The 19,604-nt window shown below is 44.6% G+C and overlaps 1 protein-coding gene across 6 annotated transcripts in view; it reads right to left on the reverse strand.

The window, feature by feature from the left end:
• FAM168A (family with sequence similarity 168 member A) overlaps positions 1 to 19,604 on the reverse strand; it is a 215,274-nt gene that overhangs the window by 76,283 nt on the left and 119,387 nt on the right. Inside the window, exon 4 of one of the 6 annotated variants that reach the window (XM_087756783.1) lies at positions 5,679 to 7,281. The exons of the other annotated variants lie outside the window; for them this stretch is intronic. Within the exon in view, the coding sequence (XP_087612909.1) occupies positions 7,209 to 7,281 (73 nt within the window). The 3' untranslated portion in view covers positions 5,679 to 7,208. Of the gene's footprint in view, positions 1 to 5,678; positions 7,282 to 19,604 lie in introns of those variants that run through there. 6 annotated transcript variants of the gene reach the window in all.

Below are 19,604 nucleotides of genomic sequence, written 5' to 3' on the forward strand. Positions count from 1 at the left end.
AGCAGTCCCAAAGGGGCAAGATACAAATTAACAAACCAAGCTGGATTAAAATCACAACAGGAGAGCAACCCAATCAGTGCTATTTGAATAAAATCAACCCTAAAGAATATCACCGTAATTTTCACTTTAGAGCCATAGAATAAACGGAAAGTTTAGAAAAGGAAGCGACGGCATCGTTCATTTTTATTATTATTCCTGCTCTCATCACTCTGACACCCAAAAGACTGGTTTGCTTTTGAGAGCCTTCCTCCTGCTCAACTAAATTTGCTTTACATATAGCAAGGGATGCCATTTGATCATATTAAATAAATGATGGCATTAGGGATGTCTAGGGAAACTTACTGGAACAGCCCCTCAATGTTTCGCAAAGGAATTAAAAGGAGAGAGCTCCAACAGATTAGCGCGATCGTGAGTTGGTATCTTACCTGTTTGATAATGCTTTCAAGCAATTTTCCAAAAAGCCTTTTGGTGTAATTCGCGCAGGCTTTCAGGAGATTAAAGAAAATGTAGATGCAGGTTCCTTTCAAAGGAAACAGAAATGGGCTAAAACTGATTTATTAGCGGTCAAGGGCATAGCACGGCCAAGCGAGACTTAAGATTGAGGATTCTTCCAGGGAATTTTGGGAAGAGGCTGTGCAATTAGTGTAAGAGTAATCAGCTGGATCTCCCATCCGGTGCTAAGTATATGCTTTCAAATTGTGTAATTTACATATGGAAGGAGGTCAGGAGGGATTAAGGGAGTAAATATATCACCTGATTAGGTATGCAAGTTCGGGACGTCAGAAGGACTTATTCAATGAATATTCAAGAAGGTCTTTGCTTCCCAAGGGTTGAGTTGTACACATGCAATAAATTGAATACGTAGCAGAAGTCTGGTCAGAAAACTAAAGATCCCACCAGTGTGCACCAGTATATGCTTGTTCCAGGGTGCAATCAGACTTCTTTTTTTGTTAATTACCTTTCCCATTTTACCTTGTGAAAATCAAGTTAGAGACTAAGGGGAATATACGCAGGCAAGGAAGGAGAAACTGTGACCTGACAGGGACACGTTCACTACTCGCTGTATGTGCATTTTTAACAGAAGCAGATGGCACTTCCTAATTATTCTTCTTAATTTGTGCAACATTTAATACAAGAGAGCATATCACACTGCACTGCTTTAGCCTTTTACTTGGGACAGACAATACAGGGAGATGACACGGTCATCATCTGCTTTTTTTGGTTCACACTTTGCTTCCCATCAAGAATGTCATTTCATTAGGAAATAAAGTACAGACTAGCTCAACTGCAAGACTTGGCCAGCTTTCCAGGAAGCAAACTGAGCTGAACTTTTGCTAAATGATACATATTTACCCTAATAATCATAAAACGTGCCTTGGACTGAGTTAAGTGACAAAAATCGTTGGGCAATGGGCTCATAGGAAGCGTGCTCAGCTGGAAAGCAGAGATGGGTCCCAGCTCAGAGGAGCTGAGATGCCCCTAGGAGAACCTCCTGCTTTTCTCACCTTCTCTCAGCTGTTATTCTCTCATCCCGCTATCAAAGAAACTGTGAGCGGCACCCGTTTTTTATATCTCCGCTAATTGCACATTCTAGGAAAACAAAACAATGTAATGTTCATCGCCCATAACGTGCAGCATCATAAGGCTTCGGTATGAATAGGGCCGTGTTTCGGATGAGACGGTGCTGCTACTCCTTTCCTGTTTCTGACGGGTGATTCATCATCCTGAATTTGGGAGGATGTGGAAATCCATTGACAAAGCAGCACCAGCTGCAAAAGCTTTGTGTCCACAGATCCTGTAAACTTTGGGGAAAAAAAAACAAAACACACACACTCAAAAAATAAATCAAGAAACCCAGCGTTCAGACTGAGAGTGCAGCAAAGGATGCCGAATCTTTCCATAAAAGCCATAAAATTTTCCATAAAAGCCTGTAAGGACTGAAAGGAAGATTTTGGTCCTGCCAGTGAGGAGATAACGGGGCCAGGTTTGAAGGTGCTGCTGTTTGATATCCACGGTGCCCAACCTATTCCCTGCTCCCCGAGGTCAGCTCCAGCCAAAGCGCTGCAGGGCTCAAATACGAACAGAGGGGGAAGGAAAAAAAAAAAAAAAACAAACCAGCAATAAAATGAACATTTCTGTACACACCGCCTCAGCATCTAGAAAGAGAGAGGGAGGAAAGTCACTGCTCAACGTTGAGGTAAGACATGTCCAACAGTATATTAAGATAAAAAAGGACTGGGACGGGTTGGTCAAACCCTGGAGGAGGCTTCCTACAGAGGTGGTCGATGCCCCAAGCCTGTCACTGTTTAAGAGGCATCTGGAAAATGCCCTTAACAACAAGCTTTAACTTTTGGCCAGCCCTGAAACGGTCAGGCAGCTGGACTAGATGACCCTTGCAGGTCTCTTCCAGCTGAAACAGTCTGTTCTGTTCTAATAAAGCCTTCAAGCTGCCGGGAAATCAAGTCAGCGCTGAGAATAATCTGAAATAATCCACACAGGTAACAGCGAAGAGAAAGGCCCCGCAAGGCACTTCCATGGCAAGAGTCTCCAGCCAGCCTTGACCCCAGAAGCGCAGGCTCATCTCGGCCGGGCATCTCGCGCACGCCATACGTACCACACCTGCCAGCTAACGTATATGGAAGCACGTGTATCCGAGCTAAAGCCTTGAGCTTTCCCATTCCCCACCTTTCCCTTGAACTACGTTCGTTCAAAGCTCTGTCATCTTTCCAGCCTCCAGGAGCGAGCGCTTTACGTCCTGGATCCTCTGAAGGTCCTGTCCTTTCAAAAACTGGCAAGAGAGTCAGGAGAACTTTTTTTTCAGCGTAATTTGCAAACCTGCCAAAGCATGTGGCTTCAATCATTCGAAAACATTTCATTAACTTCTGTCAACCGGACAAGGCTCTGAGCAACCTGACTCAAGCTGGACCTGATGACTTCCAGAGGTCCTTTCCAACCTGAATTATTCAGTGACTCTCCTTCAAATTTATAGGATGATTTCAACTGGAAAAATATACTGAGGGCCGAACCTGCTGGTTAGGACATTCCTTTGGACTCTGGTCCCACTCCAGCATTAATGCAAAATGGAACGGGATTATAAATAAATAGGAAAAGCATCCCAAAATATCCTTAAAACCTTGTGATCACTCTTGAAACAAGAGCGTACAGGTTCAAACCTTCTCAGGCAGAACTGAAACTGGTTCTTCCAAATCCTGAAAAAAACCCATAATCCTGGGACTACTGGGATGAAGGGGAAAATTAGCACCTCTCTTCACTCTTTGTTTCCTTTAATTCTCTCATAAATGACTGAAATTAAACATTTGGGGTTGAATGAAATAATTTGTATTAAATGCAACCAGACTGGCTGGCAGGCAAACGCAGTGTTTAGAAAAGAATAAATATTAATTATTATTCAAGCTGAATGGAATTATTTTTATGTTTTCCGTTTGTTTGCCAAATTAAGCCTAACACCACTGCCACAGCCCAGGCTGAAGAGGCGGGAAAAGACGTAGGCAGAACTGGGAGTGAGGAATGGGGACAAATTGGGGTGATGCAGGAACCCAAACCCGGAGCCGAGACCTCAAGGAAGCCCTGGGAAAGCTGCTGAAGCAGTGCTTAAGGACCAACGGAGAGGGATTCTCCTAAACCCTCTGGGCAGAATAACTACAGATGCCGGCTACCCAAGTCCCAGACTGGAAGAAAAACCGATTTATTTGCCCCAATAAAATTATCTTTACTTTCCTCCCCAAATCATTATTGACTGCAAAGATTTCTCTTTCTTTTTTACGCTGTGATACGTTGTCCTTGGTTTTCCACATCCTGGTGAATACACCTGAAATGTTTTTAAAGGAAGAAAGCCGATTTATAACGCTCTATTTAATTTTTAAAACTATGTTGTGCCCTGTTCTTTAACAGAATCCTGACTATTTGTTCAAACAGAAAAAAATTAATGTTTTATACAATATTTATAAAGGGTCACGTAAATACATAAGCACAGAAGGAAAAAATTAAGTCTATGGGATTAAAAGATAAGGAGGCTGTCGGTCTTGCAGCATGGGTACGGCACTGGAGGCAATAATAGCTGCAAGGCAGGAGGCACGGCCACCACACGATGCTAAGCGCCCTGAAACGGTCGTATAGGTGCTATAGGAAGGGACAGAAACGTACGTCGTCACACTGACGAGCAGCTCCTACCGAATCCCTGAAATCGTGAATTGCTTGCAAAGGAAGCCTCCTGAAAACTCCCCGCCTGCCCTTGCAGGGCGTCGCTCCGCCGGGAACGCCTGGCTTTGAAGGAACCACATCTAGGATAACATATCTGACCTTTGGGGTTTTTTCACGTGGCAATTAGGAACATTAATTTATCCTCTGATACGCACAGAAAAGCCTGGCAGGTGCCAGCGGGACAGGACCCGTAGATGCCACCCTCGCAGGACGTTATCGGGTGCTTTTGGCAGCCTGTGCCCTGCAACATCCCTCCTCCTAACAATAATAACCATTCCCGAGTTCGTTATCTCATCACAGCATCCCTCCATGAGATTAGTCAGGCATCCCAGTGTCACGTTTTATCTCTAAAGCCTTGGCTTTAGGCATAGCATGCGCCTACCCTGGAAAGCCAGGTGTATTCCCATCAAATAGAATAAGATCTATAAACATCTCATTTTTTTATGATATGCACTAAGTTTGCAAGCCTGCTTTAAATCAAATACAGTTCCGACATCTACTTCAGCCCTGCAATAAATTGGCCAATGATTAAAAAAAGAGGGAAAATATTTAAGAGTCAGGCAAACGTTTCCTGAAAGTAAATTAATACGGTTCCTACGGAACAGAAGTGTGGAGTTTTGTTCAAAAACTGCAAAAATGTGTCATATAAGGCATGCATTAATGACAGCACTTTCATCTGATCCTCTCCCCGGTGCAGCAGAGTCCTGGAGGACCAAAAAGCAAGACCTGCTAAGCAGGACGAGGCTTAAAAGTGTGGTTTAACCATAGGACATGGGTTTTAAACCTGATGGCACACCGGCCCATCAAAGGGCTTGTTGCAACCCTCCCCATCTCCCTTCCCCAGCTACGAAACCCCACCACAACCACATTCATCCACCAGCATCAACAAGCTGCCGCAACAAGCTAGAGGATATTAGAATCATAGAATCGTTAAGGTTGGAAAAGGCCCTTAAGATCATCGAGTCCAACCGTTAACCCAGCACTGCCAAGGCCACCACTAAACCATGTCCCCAAGCACCACATCTCCCCAGCTTTTAAATCCCTCCAGGGATGGGGACTCAGCCCCTGCCCTGGGCAGCCTGTTCCAATGCTTGACCACCCTTTCGGTGAAGAAGTTTTTCCTAATATCCAACCTAAACCTCCCCTGCCGCAGCTTGAGGCCGTATATTATTACAACAGCAAAGGGCCTTGGCAATGCTCATCAAATAAATAAATATTAAGTACCTTGTAATATCCCCTCGATGGGAGAGACGTGGCAAAACAGTCAAAAAAGGTTGAATAAGCAAAAGGCTCGCGGATTCTCAAGTGGATTCTACATAAATAGAAATGAATAAACTATAAAAAAATCCCACTCTATAAAGGGCTCTTTATTGCAACGCATTAAATGAGCATATATTTTCTGCAACGACTAGTACAGCCTAGCTCGTAAAAGTGCGTAGGCCACCATTTTACTTGTAAAAGAGCACAATATTATGAATGTTTTATTAGGAACATTTGCCCAAATCAACACATGACAGAGCCTGCACCAGTTCCTTATTCCTACCTAAGAAAATAATAAAGAAAGATCTTAAGGATGACAGAAAGTACTTGATAAACGTGCAGAGATATTTCAGTAAGAAAACTGGAAGTGGCTCTTTGATGCTGAGATGATCCCGGCACCAGCGTAAGACATGGGGAGAGAGCGATGTAGATGTGAGGATGCTCTCACTTTGAAAAACAGAATGTGGAAGAGAGAGGGCTCGTTCCCGAGTTAACCACAACGCAGCGGCGACCGTCCCTTCGGCTCGGTGAGAACAGGCTGGGGCTCACGTCGCTGGCTGGAGGGTACCCAGCTTGTTCAGGACTAGGGAACATGCTCCGGAATCCCCTCCAGGTTTCCGTCGGCGAGTGGTACAGCCAAACGAATAAGTAAAATGAAAATTTAAAAGCAGCCGAGGCAGCGTACAAGCGAGTGTATCCCCAGAAGCCAGAGCTTTGAAATTACGGTCGGTCGAGACGCTTAGGTTACAGCAGCACCATCTCCAAGGTGCATCCTCGGTGCAGTTTGCTGCTTCCCCCCCTCCACATCCCCCTTCTGGCAGCCCTTCTGTTGATGGGGCTACGCAGCAAAAAATTAAACGCATTGTGGAGTTATTGAATTAATTTTCCCCCGAATTACTTTTTGCCTTAACTGGGGTAAACCAGAAATACTACAAAAGGGAAAAAGGCAGCAAAAAGCACCCGTGGCAGCATAACCCTGAGAAAAAGCTAGGGGATGCGGTGAGGCAGGTATGCGAGGACGTAAGACCAAGTACAAGTTTCATCAAAGCTGCAGTCCATGCCAGGCCTGGGGGAAGGCGGGCAAAGCGCTTCCCAGCACAGCACTGTGGTCTCTCTTCATCTCCATCAGCTACATGCCGAATTTAGGGAGCCGGGGACAGATGCTGCTAGAGAGCACGTGATGGATGCGCCTCTTTGATGGGATCTAAGTGGGGTTGGGGATGAGGAACCCCAACTGCGTCGCTGGTGTGCTGGAGGAAACCTTCTCGGTGGGGATAGGGAACAGCAAAGGCACGGTCACAAAAGGGGGCCGAGAGGCAGAGATGCCATTATAGCCGGGAGCTGCATTCGAGGAGGGGGAGCTTGTGCCTGCAAAGCCAGTGTGGATGAGCAGACCATGACCAAAATGTAATTTATATGAAGATGTTTTGAATTTCTTCCAGCTACTCCGGAGTCAATAATGCATAACAGCTCCTTGCTGCTTGCGCACAAAGGTTTCTGCAGAGAAACCTAGTTTGATTATAATTACAGGACAGCATTTAAAATTAATCACCGCAATAGCCCACGTTCAGGTGCACTGTGCAATTTAATTATTACACTCCGTGCTGTCCGTAGCACCTTCTGCAACCTGTAGCCTATAGAATTTCCATCCTGGCAATACGTGGTTAACAAAATATATTTGGGGGGTGATGCGTTTGGTTTTGTTTGGGTTTTCTTTCAATATGACTTCAACTTTCAGAAGCCCCAGTTAGCAGGATACCATTTATACGTGCACAGGTGATGCGTAGGGCTGTGATACACCTAAAAGGAGATGGATATATGAAAGAGAGCATTCAAAACTGGTGCTACGTACCCACTGACTCCATCCAGGCTGAGCAAGGAGAACCAGCACCACCGGAGTGCAGAGGAGCGGGGACATCTTGGCTCCTGCTTCACTTTCACGAAACCATCCTACGAACGTGGAGTCTAGCAATGGTGTTCGTGACAAAGCAAGGGGCAAAATGAAGTTCCACTTCTCCAAACCCCTTCTCTGCAGCGATTTGGAGGGTGAAGAAACATTTGCCTCAATAGCGCTCTTTGAGATCTCATCTTTGATGATAAATCAAATTATGATGGTCGCTTGCCACTCAGCAAGGCTGAAATCCCATGTTTTCTTCCCTGTAGCAAAACGAATTTCAATGCCCCAAAGATTTTCTCCTTTTAAAGAGTAACAAGGAATACAGGAAAAAAAAAATCTGAAGATCAAATAGTCAACAAAAAACATGCATAGAAATACCAAGAAATTCCTGGTTTATCGATTTCACAGCGAAACTGAATTCTGCCATTTTGTCCCACCTCAAGGACTAATAACCTATCTTGGCATGAACTTTAGGGAAACGTGGTGGGTTTTGCAGCCATGCGTGTCCTCCACTTTCGGATCAGTGGGACACCAAATAAAAAGGCACAGTAAGTCTCAATAAATATGCAAATAACTTCAAAAGGAGATTAAAAACCTTCGTCCTGTTTATGTAACTAATGAGTTTGTGTGCCGGTAACAAAAAGGCCGGCGGCTTTCTTATTTTAACCATTCCTTGAAGGTCATTTCTACTCAGAAATGTTGTCTTTTTTTTTTTTTTTTAAAGACCAGAAAACTTGTTATATAACAAAGACAGAGCTAAACATATGGCCTTCGGCTGGTTTGAATTAGCTCACTTGTATCAACCGCGTTTCATCAATACGCACTGCCATAGTAACTGGTTCCTCGGCTGGAATGCTAATTACTCCCCTCCGCTTCCAGGAACAAGAGCATTAGACCTACAAAAAAAGCTTCCTTTCTCCTCCTCTCATTAACTAGTTTTACTTGCTCAGCACATTAATGCAGAGCTAAGAATGACTATACAGGGGCAGCAAATGAGCTGCATAAATCTGCTTTCTGTACGCATTAGCCATAGGGAGCCGGGCGCAACGAGGGTGACGCTGGATGGAAACCCAGTGGTCCTCGCCGGTGGGGTCGCGTTGGGTACCGCGCGGGAGAGCATCGTCCCAGCCCCAGGCAGCAAAGGCAGGGACTAAACCTGAACTCTGCCGCCGTTGTGAGGTGTTCAGCTTCAGGGCTTGACCTTCCCTTTCTAAAAATAATCTTGCCACCAGTATTGATCTGAAAAGGCGGGGAGGTCTTCTGTTCACCTGAAGGATTGAAATGACCTTCATTCTGCTGATAAAATGTGTTGGATTGACGGTGCAGGAAAGCAAAGGCTTGTATTTAGTAATTGAATAAGCATAGCGAGGACATCAACGGCACAGAGTTTGTACGCACATAGATGCATGCAAGTATCTGGAGACGTCTCCCTGTGAAGCCTATTGATTTACACCAGGAGCAAGAGCAAACCAAAAAATTTCTCTAAAAATAAGGAATTAAAAAAAAATTTTAAATCTGACATTGCCAAATACTATGCAACTTGTACCATTTGCCAACAACATTAGAAGTCATGCCATGCACCAAGTCTCCCCATCCCGGAGAATGCCAAGTCCTCCCGCTTGGCAAAGGTGGATACAGAAATGCAAGATGCCTTTTGAAGATGCCCAGCTTTGCATTTACTTTGGAGAGTTGCTCTGAAGGGACACACCAGAAGCTTTAACATCCAAATTCCCTAGGACCATGCGTTAGTCTTCCTAAATATATGAGAGTTGGGCTCTCGCAATAGATGACGTTTGCTCCTGCATTTTCTTGTGATAAAAAAGTCATGCAGCAGAAGTCATTCAGTCTGTCCTATAAACAACTGACAGACAGGAGTTACTGGTAGTTGCAGTATCTTGCTTTGTTTCTTGAACACTTCGGAAAGCAACAACTTTGGGATAAACTCCTTCAGGAAGCAGGAGAGGTTTCTCCAAGGCCAAAGCGGGGCCAGATGGGTTCAAGTTGCTGCCAGATGGACCTGCAGAGAACCACCTGGACCACCTTGAGCGGTCAATTAGTCAAGGAAGCCCCAGGGACTTCTAGGGATGATTTAACTATTGGTTAATGTAGGAGCTGGAAGGCAAACAAGTGGACGAGCCGGTGGATAATCAGTCGCGGCGCATTCACTGAGTCAGCGGCTGGCAGCATTTGATACCGCGCTTACAGCAAAAGCCTCCTGAATTTCCCTTTGCTTGCTTCATACCAGTCTCACACGCCAGTTCCCTTCGCTCTTTTATACCAGACTACGATACTGAATACTTTTTTCACGTGAATACAGCGTCCTTTCCCATTTCAGTACAAAAAAGAGAAGCTCCAAACAGCACCCACGCAGTTCACACAGGCCAACAACCACTTGTCCGATAATCCTCACGTCCAGCAGTTGCCTGGATGGCAGCTGAACTGATGATGTAGAGCTGAAAAGCTTCATCCACCATCATTAGTCTTGCATCTATTTCCCCAGCTCTTTTTTTTTTTCAATTAAGTACCCCAAGGCTGTGTGAGCTGCCCTCATTCATCTCATCAAAATACTACACTAGGAAGAACATATGTAGTGACTAAGACCAGCTTGTATCTCCCCAATGCAAGAAGACATTTCCCCCTCTAAAAATAAAGTGAAATTTTTGCCCCCCATTCTAAGGCTTTTCAGCAAGCTCTGGGAGACCTTACCTCAAATTCAGTTAAAACCAAGGATGGGAAATGTCTCCTCGACCTGGAAATATGCTCTATTACAATTTTGCTAAAATATAAAAAAGCATGAGAAAAACAAGTCACAGGTCTTTTATTTAAGCTGGTCAGACACTGGAACTGGCTTCCTAGAGAGGCGGTCGATGCCCCAAGCCTGTCAGAGTTTAAGAGGCACTTGGACAATGCCCTTAACAACAAGCTTTAACTTTTGGCCAGCCCTGAAGTGGTCAGGCAGTTGGACTAGATGACCCTTGTAGGTCCCTTCCAAGTGAAACAGTCTGTTCTGTTCTATTCAACTCTTCAGAACGAAATGAGGTACAAAAGAAGAGAGAAGCAAGCTGGTAACCTCGATAAAGTCTTGAGTTAAAGATGACTTCAAGTTTACCAGCTCTGATGGCAGATGGAGCACTTAAGTGCTTTCCATGGGAATCCAGAAAGAAGAGCAAGAGACGTAAACACTGTTGTGGGAAAAAGATCCTGAGCTCCAGGCACGCAAAAAGACAGATGAGAAAGGTTGGATTTTGTAGTGATCAAGAAGAAATAAGTCTAAGCGGAAAGGAAGATCCACAAAATTTCAATTCAAAGAGAGCAGCTTAATTTGTTTCTATTGATAACATTTTCTGCACCAGAAGCAAAAAGAGAGCAAGGACGTACCCCAGTGGGGACCCCCCAAAAAGGCGGAGGTGGAACAAAGCAGAACCTCTGAAAGACAAGAGGTGACAAAGCCTCCTAAGTTGATGGAGAAAGTGAATCTCAAAGACACATCAAGGAGGCTGAAGGACATAGCTGGAGGTAGAAAAGAGATCGTTGGAAATTCAGTTGAGGTGCTTCACTGGATGAGGAGCAGACGCCGCACTGGAAAGAAGCTCAGATGGAGGTACAGGAGAGAAACGCTCCCGATAATTCAGGGCTGGGCATTCACCCTGCAAGAAAATACATTCAGTGCTTGAGGAGAGGAAATTTAGGGCTCTGGACTCAAGACCCATCTTGATAATATACTTTCAAACCAGAGTACAATAAAAGGCACTTACACAGATAGGACCTAAAACTGTCACTGCTGAGAAGCAGCCAGGAACCCAACCAGCAGCAGAAGTAGGCCACAGTTAAATGGAAAAAATCCCCACGTTATCACAAGATTACTGTAATAAATACCAGCAATATTTTTGAGGGGCACAAACAACATCATACTTTCATAAGTTATTGTTCTACATTTTTGCTTGCTCCTTGATCTCAAGGCTTCCAAGATTTGTTTATTATAGTAAAAAGAAATATTTAAGAACAGATTCCTGCTTGGGATGACTTCTTCGGTATCCAAGGAAAAAATGCACCAGCTGCCTGGAGCTGTTTGCCATTCCTATTTACCGACAGAATGGAGCTCTTGCACATTACTTGTGGATTTTTTTTTAACAAGAAATATTGGAAATAGCTGCAGATGATAGCTTACATTTCTACAAAGTCTTTACAAGCCCATTCTCCAAGCAACTGTCGGTGCTTTTTGGGGCGAGCGTGTAATCACAGCGAGAAAATCTCCCGGAGATGTAAGGATTTTACACAGCTTTTTTTATCTCTAAGTCTTTGTTTACTCAAAAGTCATTGGAGCGGAATCTACATTAAGGAGAAATCATAGAATCACAGAAGGGTTTGGGTTGGAAGGGACCTTTAAAGGTCACCTAGTCCAACCCCCTGGCCATGAGCAGGGCCATCTACAACCAGATCAGGGTGCTCAGAGCCCCGTCCAGCCTGGCCTTGAATGTTTCCAGGGATGGGGCATCTCCCACCTCTCGGGGCAACCTGGGCCAGTGTCTCACCACCCTCAGCGTAAAACATTTCTTCTTTATACCTAGCCTGAATCTACCCTACAAGAGGATTCCTCATAGCTCTTCATCTCAGGTAGCCTGAACCCAAACTCCTCTCCTGACCCTGTTTTTGGTGCAAGCCCACTCTGCTGCCAGCAGCTGCACCCTTGCTGCAAGCCAGGCACAGCTCTACTTTGCCGAACGGGGACTTTTCTAACAACCTCTGCAGCTCGAGGGCTTTTACCATCTCATCAGCCCTGGCTTACGATGACAATACCCTCTGATACAGAAAAGTCTCCTTCCTCGTATTACTAAAGGAACTGAATAGACTTAATTTGTATTTGTGCTGATTTAAATAAGATGAATTCCAATAGGGAAATCTGAAAAATTCCCCCTCCCTTCCAAAACAATACGTTACCTCTTGCCTTTTCTGTACCTACATGCGAGAGGAAGGAAACTCTGTTTTTCTGTGCCTGGAGATTTCTCGTTGCACTTCACTGTAGCTGCTGGTCCCAAGCTCAGAGAAAGCATGGATCATGGTGTATTTTGTTAACCGATGTGTCTCATAAAATTAAGTCACTGGCCACAGAAATGCAAATAAAAAAATCTAATAACAATGCCCTTAATAACATGTTTTAACTCGGTCAGCCCTGACCTGGTCAGGCAGTTGGACTAGATCATCACTGTAGGTCCCCTCCCACTGAAATAGCCTCTTTTATTCTATTCTAAATAATGTAAAAAGAAACAAAAAACCCAAGCAGCAAAACCCATTCCACATGAAAACTATCAGCAGTGTTATTAACAACTTGCATAAATTATATTAGCTATATCCTTTATTGCTAATGATAACAGCCATTATAGCAACAACTGCTATTGGGGAAAGCTAAATGCCCTCTTACACACAAAGAAGGCAAAGAAATTATTTTGAGTACAGCACGCATACAAAATTCTGCAGAAACACTTAGGTACAGCCACACACCTTGCAATCAACATAATTTACCACGCGAGTAATATCAGCGTAATTACACAATGTCCTCTACAAGTAGCGGTACGAAAAAAAATATCAAAGGGATTTATAGATTATTATTTCATTTGGGTGCTATATTCTCAGCTTCAGGCCTATATTTTCTTGGCATCTTGCAGAATGCTGAGCAACATCAGGATAAAAATCTTGACCATATTTCACAATTAGAGCTTGTAACTGAAAAGCAGAACCGAAACGTTAACTTTCCCAGGAAATCCTGCTACCAAAATCATGATACGATGTTAGAGATGAGGGCTGAGTTATGCAGAAATCATGTTATATTTTGATTCCACATGGAAAATGCAAAATCAGATACACCAGAAAGCAAAAGGACTCTGATGAATATCTAGACTCTGCAAGCAAGAGACATTAAAAAACTATTCTGATTGCTCTTATCGGCTGGAAAAAGATTCAGAGTGACCTTAAACAGCAAAAGGATTTAATTATCCCAGAGAGGGAAAGATTTTACACCATTTAAAAAGAGCTTTTTAGAATCAATGATAAGCTCCTGAGCTAGAGAGGCCTAAAATTATTAATAGAAATATTATCTGTGTTATTTGCGCCATCTCTTAAAAAAAACAGTTTTACTTCAAGAAATAGGAGTGCTGACCAACACCAGCTTCGTCACAAGAAACTCTTGACGACCCAGCTTTCTGCCAGCGCAAGTACCTCCCAGCATGGTTTGTTAGGGATCCAACCCCATCCCAGTAAAGCCAACCCCCAGGAAAATTAGTGAAAAGCACCTGAAAGGATTATGGTGCCAGAAGGTCTGATTTTGGGGGAAAGATGAAGATAGCGAAACACGGGTAGTTTGGCTAAGTGACAATTTCATAGAATCACAGAAGGGTTCGGGTTGGAAGGGACCTTTGAAGACCATCTAGTCCAACCCTCTGCCCTGGACAGGGACATCTTCCACCACATCAGGTTGCTCAGAGCCCCGTCCAGCCTCACCTTGAACACTTCCCATGATGGGGCATCCACAACTCCTCTGGGCAACCTGTGCCAGTGTCTCACCTCCCTCATCGTAAAAAATTTCTCCCTTATGTCCAATCTAAACCTACCCTTCTTCAGTTTGAAGCCGTTGCTCCTTGTCCTGTCGCTGCAGGCCTTGGTGAAAAGTCTTTTATGGGCTACTGATGAGTCTTGACAAGTACTTAAAGGCTGTACGCATGACAAAGGCAGAGGAAGCAGAGCTAAGAGTTAGGCTAGTATTAACGACACAACAATTTAAGATGGCTATCAAGAAACTACATAAAAACTGTAATGGTTATTAGACGTGGAAAGATTCCCCAAGTACACCGAAAACCCATTTACTCAAGGTGTGATGAATACAAACGAAATGCCTACAGAGTCTCAGCCACCTTCAAGCAAGACTTCCAGGCTGAGGCAGACAGCATTAGATATTCCTCACAAATACAAACCCACAGGCAATGAAGTGGAAGAGGGCACCGAATTACACACGGGCGGGAGGCTTTGATCCGCTGCACTGTTCGTGGAGCCCTGCAGAGAAAACCCAGCCATCGCGGCAGCACCACCAAGGGATGGATCGAGCCAACGTCAGCTGCCTACAGAAATACTCTTTTTTTTTTTCAATCTTTGTGAAAGAAACATGATGGTCAAACGATCCGAATCAGTACTGCATAGACAAGGGTATGCTGGAAGGTGTCCTTTTTCTAAATTTTAACGGCAAGTGCCTAAACGTAAAGAAACCCGGATTAATCCATAGCGTCACCCCTCTGCTAACCCTCTCCAGCGCAGCACAAGTGGGGATGCCATCTCAATTTTGCCATTTTTCACTTCGGAATAGCCATGCTCACAGCCACTGAAGAAGCAGCAAGATAAATACTTCATAAATAAATAGTCGTTGACAGTCAGCCTTGCCCAGCTTTTGGGAAACAGTCCGATGGATGCAACCTGTTTTTCTGCTATTTGTTCTTATTACTTTTAATTTCTAATTCGAGCTGCTGAGGGGGGAGACTCCCATGGAGCACATGAACTGGCTACTCGGGGAGAAAAGACAAGCGCAGGAAAAAGGGAGGCTCACAAAGTAGTTTTATTTCCCTTTATAATTGAGGCAATTTGTAATATTGCTTAATGATAAGCTAGTAAATTTTTAGCAGATGGAGCAAATGTTACTCCAGTAAAACTTCCTTTGTAAACTGCTAGAAAGACAGGGAGAAACCTTCATTTCTGTGCAACTGTCTTCCTCAAAACCACTACATAGCAACTAAAACTAAATTACCACTTTAAGAAGTGTCCTGTTCATGGTCTTCTATAGTTTTTCCCTTGTAGGTTTTTTTTTTTTTTCCAGTGTCCTGTGCAGAATCTGAAGGTTTCAGACAGAATTTAATGCAACAAATAGGGTCATATGCAAGGAAGAATACAAGTGCTCAGGCACTACAGCAAAGGTAAACGTTAAAAATCACACGAGAGAAGATAATAAAAAAAAAGAAGTGCACATAATACAACAAAGCAGTAGAAAAGCGTACTGTACAAGACCATTCTTACAAGGGCTGACGGAGGGATCGGTTGACCTCGGAGGTCTCTGCCTTTACTGACTTACATACTTCTGTGAGGCTCATTAAAGGCTCCAAGCACAAAGCATCAAACACTTCAAGTAAAAGTTGGTCTCCATGGGAATAGAGGACAAACTAAAAATAACTATAAGACGACATTTTAACAATTTTGCAGGAGATTGTCATGGCAATGAAGAGAGTTGTAACCTGTTGTCATGATAACCAAAGTTTTAAATTAATGGGAAAGCATTCTGCTTCCACTTCATCTTTATTCATAACGGGTCTAACATCCACGATGGGAGAATTACACATTACTGCCTTTAAGGAACCAGACAGCTGGGGAGAAGCAAGGGAGGGATAACGCGCTGTCTGGTTAAAAAAGAAATTAAAAAACTCTACAGCCAAACTAAAGCACCGATAGGACAGACAAGAAGCCAGAGATGAAAATGCATGGGGAGATGCATGATGCCTTTTTGAGGGAGACGCTCTCCTCTGCCCTTCAGTGCCTAGATAACGTTATCTTTACTACAGGACACGGAGCAGAAACGTCGGCAGGGAGCAGGCAGGTCCCTTGGGCCAGCCGCTCGGGCAGACGCCCCGTGAACATTCAGGGAAGCAGTAGCTTGAATGATTTATTGTTTTAATGGAGACAAATTAATAGGACCAAGCTAGTTAAGGCCATGCTGATGCCAGCTTTCCCTCTTTCCCTGGAGTCCCTGTCTTTTTGCACATGGATTTTGGCGTGGGAACACTGGGTAAGCTGGAAAGCGAACGCCAGCCCCGTGCCCGTGGACTCGCCTCCCTTCAAGGGGAAGGGCAACTCAAAGAGCGTTATCCTGCGTAGATACTTGTCATCAGCCACTCGTTTTTACACTATTGCTTATCATTTATTTTCACTAGTTTCAGTGTAATTTGAAACTTTTAAGATTTTATTTTATCTCGGTGGAGGCATTCCCATGGCTGCCAGAGAATAATGCAACTCTTTGTTGAAGAAATAGCAGAAGAACGGTTAAGAGAAAAGCACGTGTTGATGGCACCTCTGTCAGCAGGTCGTTAAGATCACAGCCCATTAAAAATTGCAGGATGTCCAGTTTCTCAAGACACCCAAACTAGGGGAAAAAAAAAGGACGAGAGCCGTAAGACCTCCAGCTAGAGGGAAAAAGGGGCAGTAAGTAAACCAGCAATGTTGACTAATGACTGACAAGAGGCGAGACAGGATGAAAAGGAGAAAAATCCCAATCATCATTGGCTCCTAAAGGGCACAAATGGCACATCCAAAAACCAGCTGGTCTTTGCCAACGAAGGGGGACCCAAGAGAGGTGATGAGGACTTGACGGCTGCGTGCCTTATTCTCCATCGGGCACGTCTGTGGTCTTGGCAGACTCTGCGAATACATTCATCTTGGTGTTGTGAGCATGCGACTACAACAGAATAAGCAAGAGGGAGATGAGGTGTGTGTTGGGTTTTTTTTAAGAAGTCACCTTCCCCTTCTACACATCTCCCTGCATTTTGCTAGAGACATTGCAACAAGCTGCGTGACACGGACAACTCCCATCGTCTTTGGAAACTGATATCAAATACAGAGTGTAACACACGTGGACCCTCTTGTAGCCTCCATCACTTACAGCTAGCTAGCAGAATTGACCTTCGAGTGTTCGGTTGGACACAGAAGCAGAAATGCATTTCTGCTCTCTCCCTCCCATCAGACAGGGAGATGTCAACCACTAATTTTACAGTTTAACTCCTTGCACCCTGGGGTCAGGTGCTGGAGAAGAGACAAACTTACCAGGTTCAAATGCATGTACCAAAGGTCAAGCGCCAAACTGAGGTCCCTGCATGAGAAGCGCTCTTATCCTAAACTCTCCGAAGCCAACAGAAAGAGATGGGCAATTGCAGAGAACGATCCCCCCACCTAAGACCTGAACTTGTCTCAGATGGCTGCAAGACACCTGAGAGTCACCAACGGCATTCACGGAGATGCTGTCGGTGCGCACCGTCCAGCGGTCCTAGACCCCGAATTATAATAACGGGCTCAAAGCAAACCATGCCCTATTTAAAGACGACATAATCATTACTGTGTCTTCACTTATGAAAAACTGCTCTGTTCACCCTGGAATTCCTGTGACAGTTAATTATAGCACTGTTTCCTTCACTGTTTTCAGAGGAGAGAAAAACATTCTGGCAACAGAATGCCTGAACAGTACACACACCTTTACCCACGCCTTCAACACGCGGCACAAAATGGTCCTCACCTCGAGAAACAGTTACTAATTTGAAATAAGAAGAAACTAGAGGTAAACAGAAGTTCAGATGCATACACGCTCATATCTTTCTGAATGAAACAACTCATTGGTAGGCTATTAAAATCTATTTTTTCCCCTATCTGATTTCATTTACAGTTATCATGCGCTTTGCATCTCCTGGGAACACCACCAAAATCAACGGCTCCTTCTCCCTAGAGATGGACGCTCTTCTCTGCAATACATTAGGTTTCCAATAACAAGAGATAGCAACATCATTTTTTAAGGGTAAAGGGATGGCAACAAATTAAGCATAAGGCTGAAGCTGGCCTTGGTTACTTACTGAAGAGAATTTCTTAACCATGAGATACGAAGGTCTTCACCTGTCATCATTCCAGGGTTTCATTCTTGTACTTCTCCCTCCAACCCTCACATCCAATAACTGTTGCCCACAACTCAAGTCTTCTGAGAGCTCATCTTTTCAGCCCGATTTCTTCTTTCTTCTTCTTCATTAAAAGATTCAAAGTTATTTTGTTCATGAAGTGAAGCTATGTAGATGTGCCCCCAGGGGAAAGGCTGCTGGGCTGACAGTGCTCTAGAAGGGACCCGTTGGGGACGAGCTTCGGGCGTGAGCACGGCCAGCACTGGGGTGGTAGTCACAGGCTGCTGCTCTTCTCTGGAACATTAAAGTGCTGGGTTTCTTTCCCCAGATCAGTGCTAAGACAGGATCCCAGCACGAGAAAGCCATGGCCCTGTTGGAGTGGGTCCAGGGGAGGCCACCAAAATGGTCAGAGGGCTGGAACAGCTCTGCCATGGAGAAAGGCTGGGAGAGTTGGGGGTGTTCAGCCTGGAGAAGAGAAGGCTGCAGGCAGACCTTATTGCGGCCTTTCAATATATAAAAGAAGCTTCTAAGAAAGACAGAGAGACTTTTTACCAGGGTGTGTAGTGACAGGACAAGGGGCAATGGTTTTAAACTGAAGAAGGGTAGGTTTAGATTGGACATAAGGAAGAAATTTTTTATGATGAGGGAGGTGAGAAACTGGCACAGGTTGCCCAGAGAAGTTGTGGATGCCCCATCATGGGAAGTGTTCAAGGTCAGGTTGGACAAGGCTCTGAGCAACCTGATCTAGTGGAAGATGTCCCTGCCCACGGCAGGGGGTTGGACTCGATGATCTTTGAAGGTCCCTTCCAACCCAAACCCTTCTGTGATTCCATGACAGGCTCTGATGCAGACATGCGAAGTGTCCCCAGTATTCTGGAGAAGCAGTGGACAGCAGCTAGCTTTGCTCACCTAACGCAACTCTCACATCCCTCTCTGCCCACAGGAGACTGATCATCTCCACCCAACACCTGCCTTCAGCTGGTGACATGAGGAGCATCATTAGGACCAACACCAGCAGCAAACACAGCCAGCTTATCTGTAAGCAGTGGGATTAGCTCCTTTATGCTTTACTTTAAATCTCAAGTAGAGATGGCCGCCCCACGGAGGAGCCCACTGCAGTGACATGTCAGTAGGGTGGCCAGGAGCACAGTGATACTGGCACCAGAGATGGCCAAGACCTGGTCCTTTCAGTGGTGGAGCAATGACAATGCTGATGTTTACTGCTCTCATTCCTGTCCTGTGAAGGAGGCAAAACATACCTACAAAATTAAATCACCTCTCCATCAGCACATACAAGAGAAAAAAACATAGTGACAGATAACACATAACTCATCGTGCCTTGACCTGCAGGGACGTTTCAAGCAGTAGCACAATTTTCCTCCCAGCTATACAAAGATTTCTTGGATACTATAAGCTCAATGGAGAAACCATGTCTTCCAAAGACTCTGAAAAACTACAGGAGGTAAAATATCCCCTTGGAGAGCTCAGCTCCGAGCCGCAATCACCCACAGGGCTGCTCCGGCGGCATGCCATCCCAAAGAGGT

The sequence above is a fragment of the Nipponia nippon genome, unplaced genomic scaffold (assembly GCF_047370975.1).
Source record: "Nipponia nippon isolate SJK-2023a ecotype South Korea unplaced genomic scaffold, ASM4737097v1 scaffold_2, whole genome shotgun sequence".
Classification (NCBI taxonomy): domain Eukaryota; kingdom Metazoa; phylum Chordata; class Aves; order Pelecaniformes; family Threskiornithidae; genus Nipponia; species Nipponia nippon.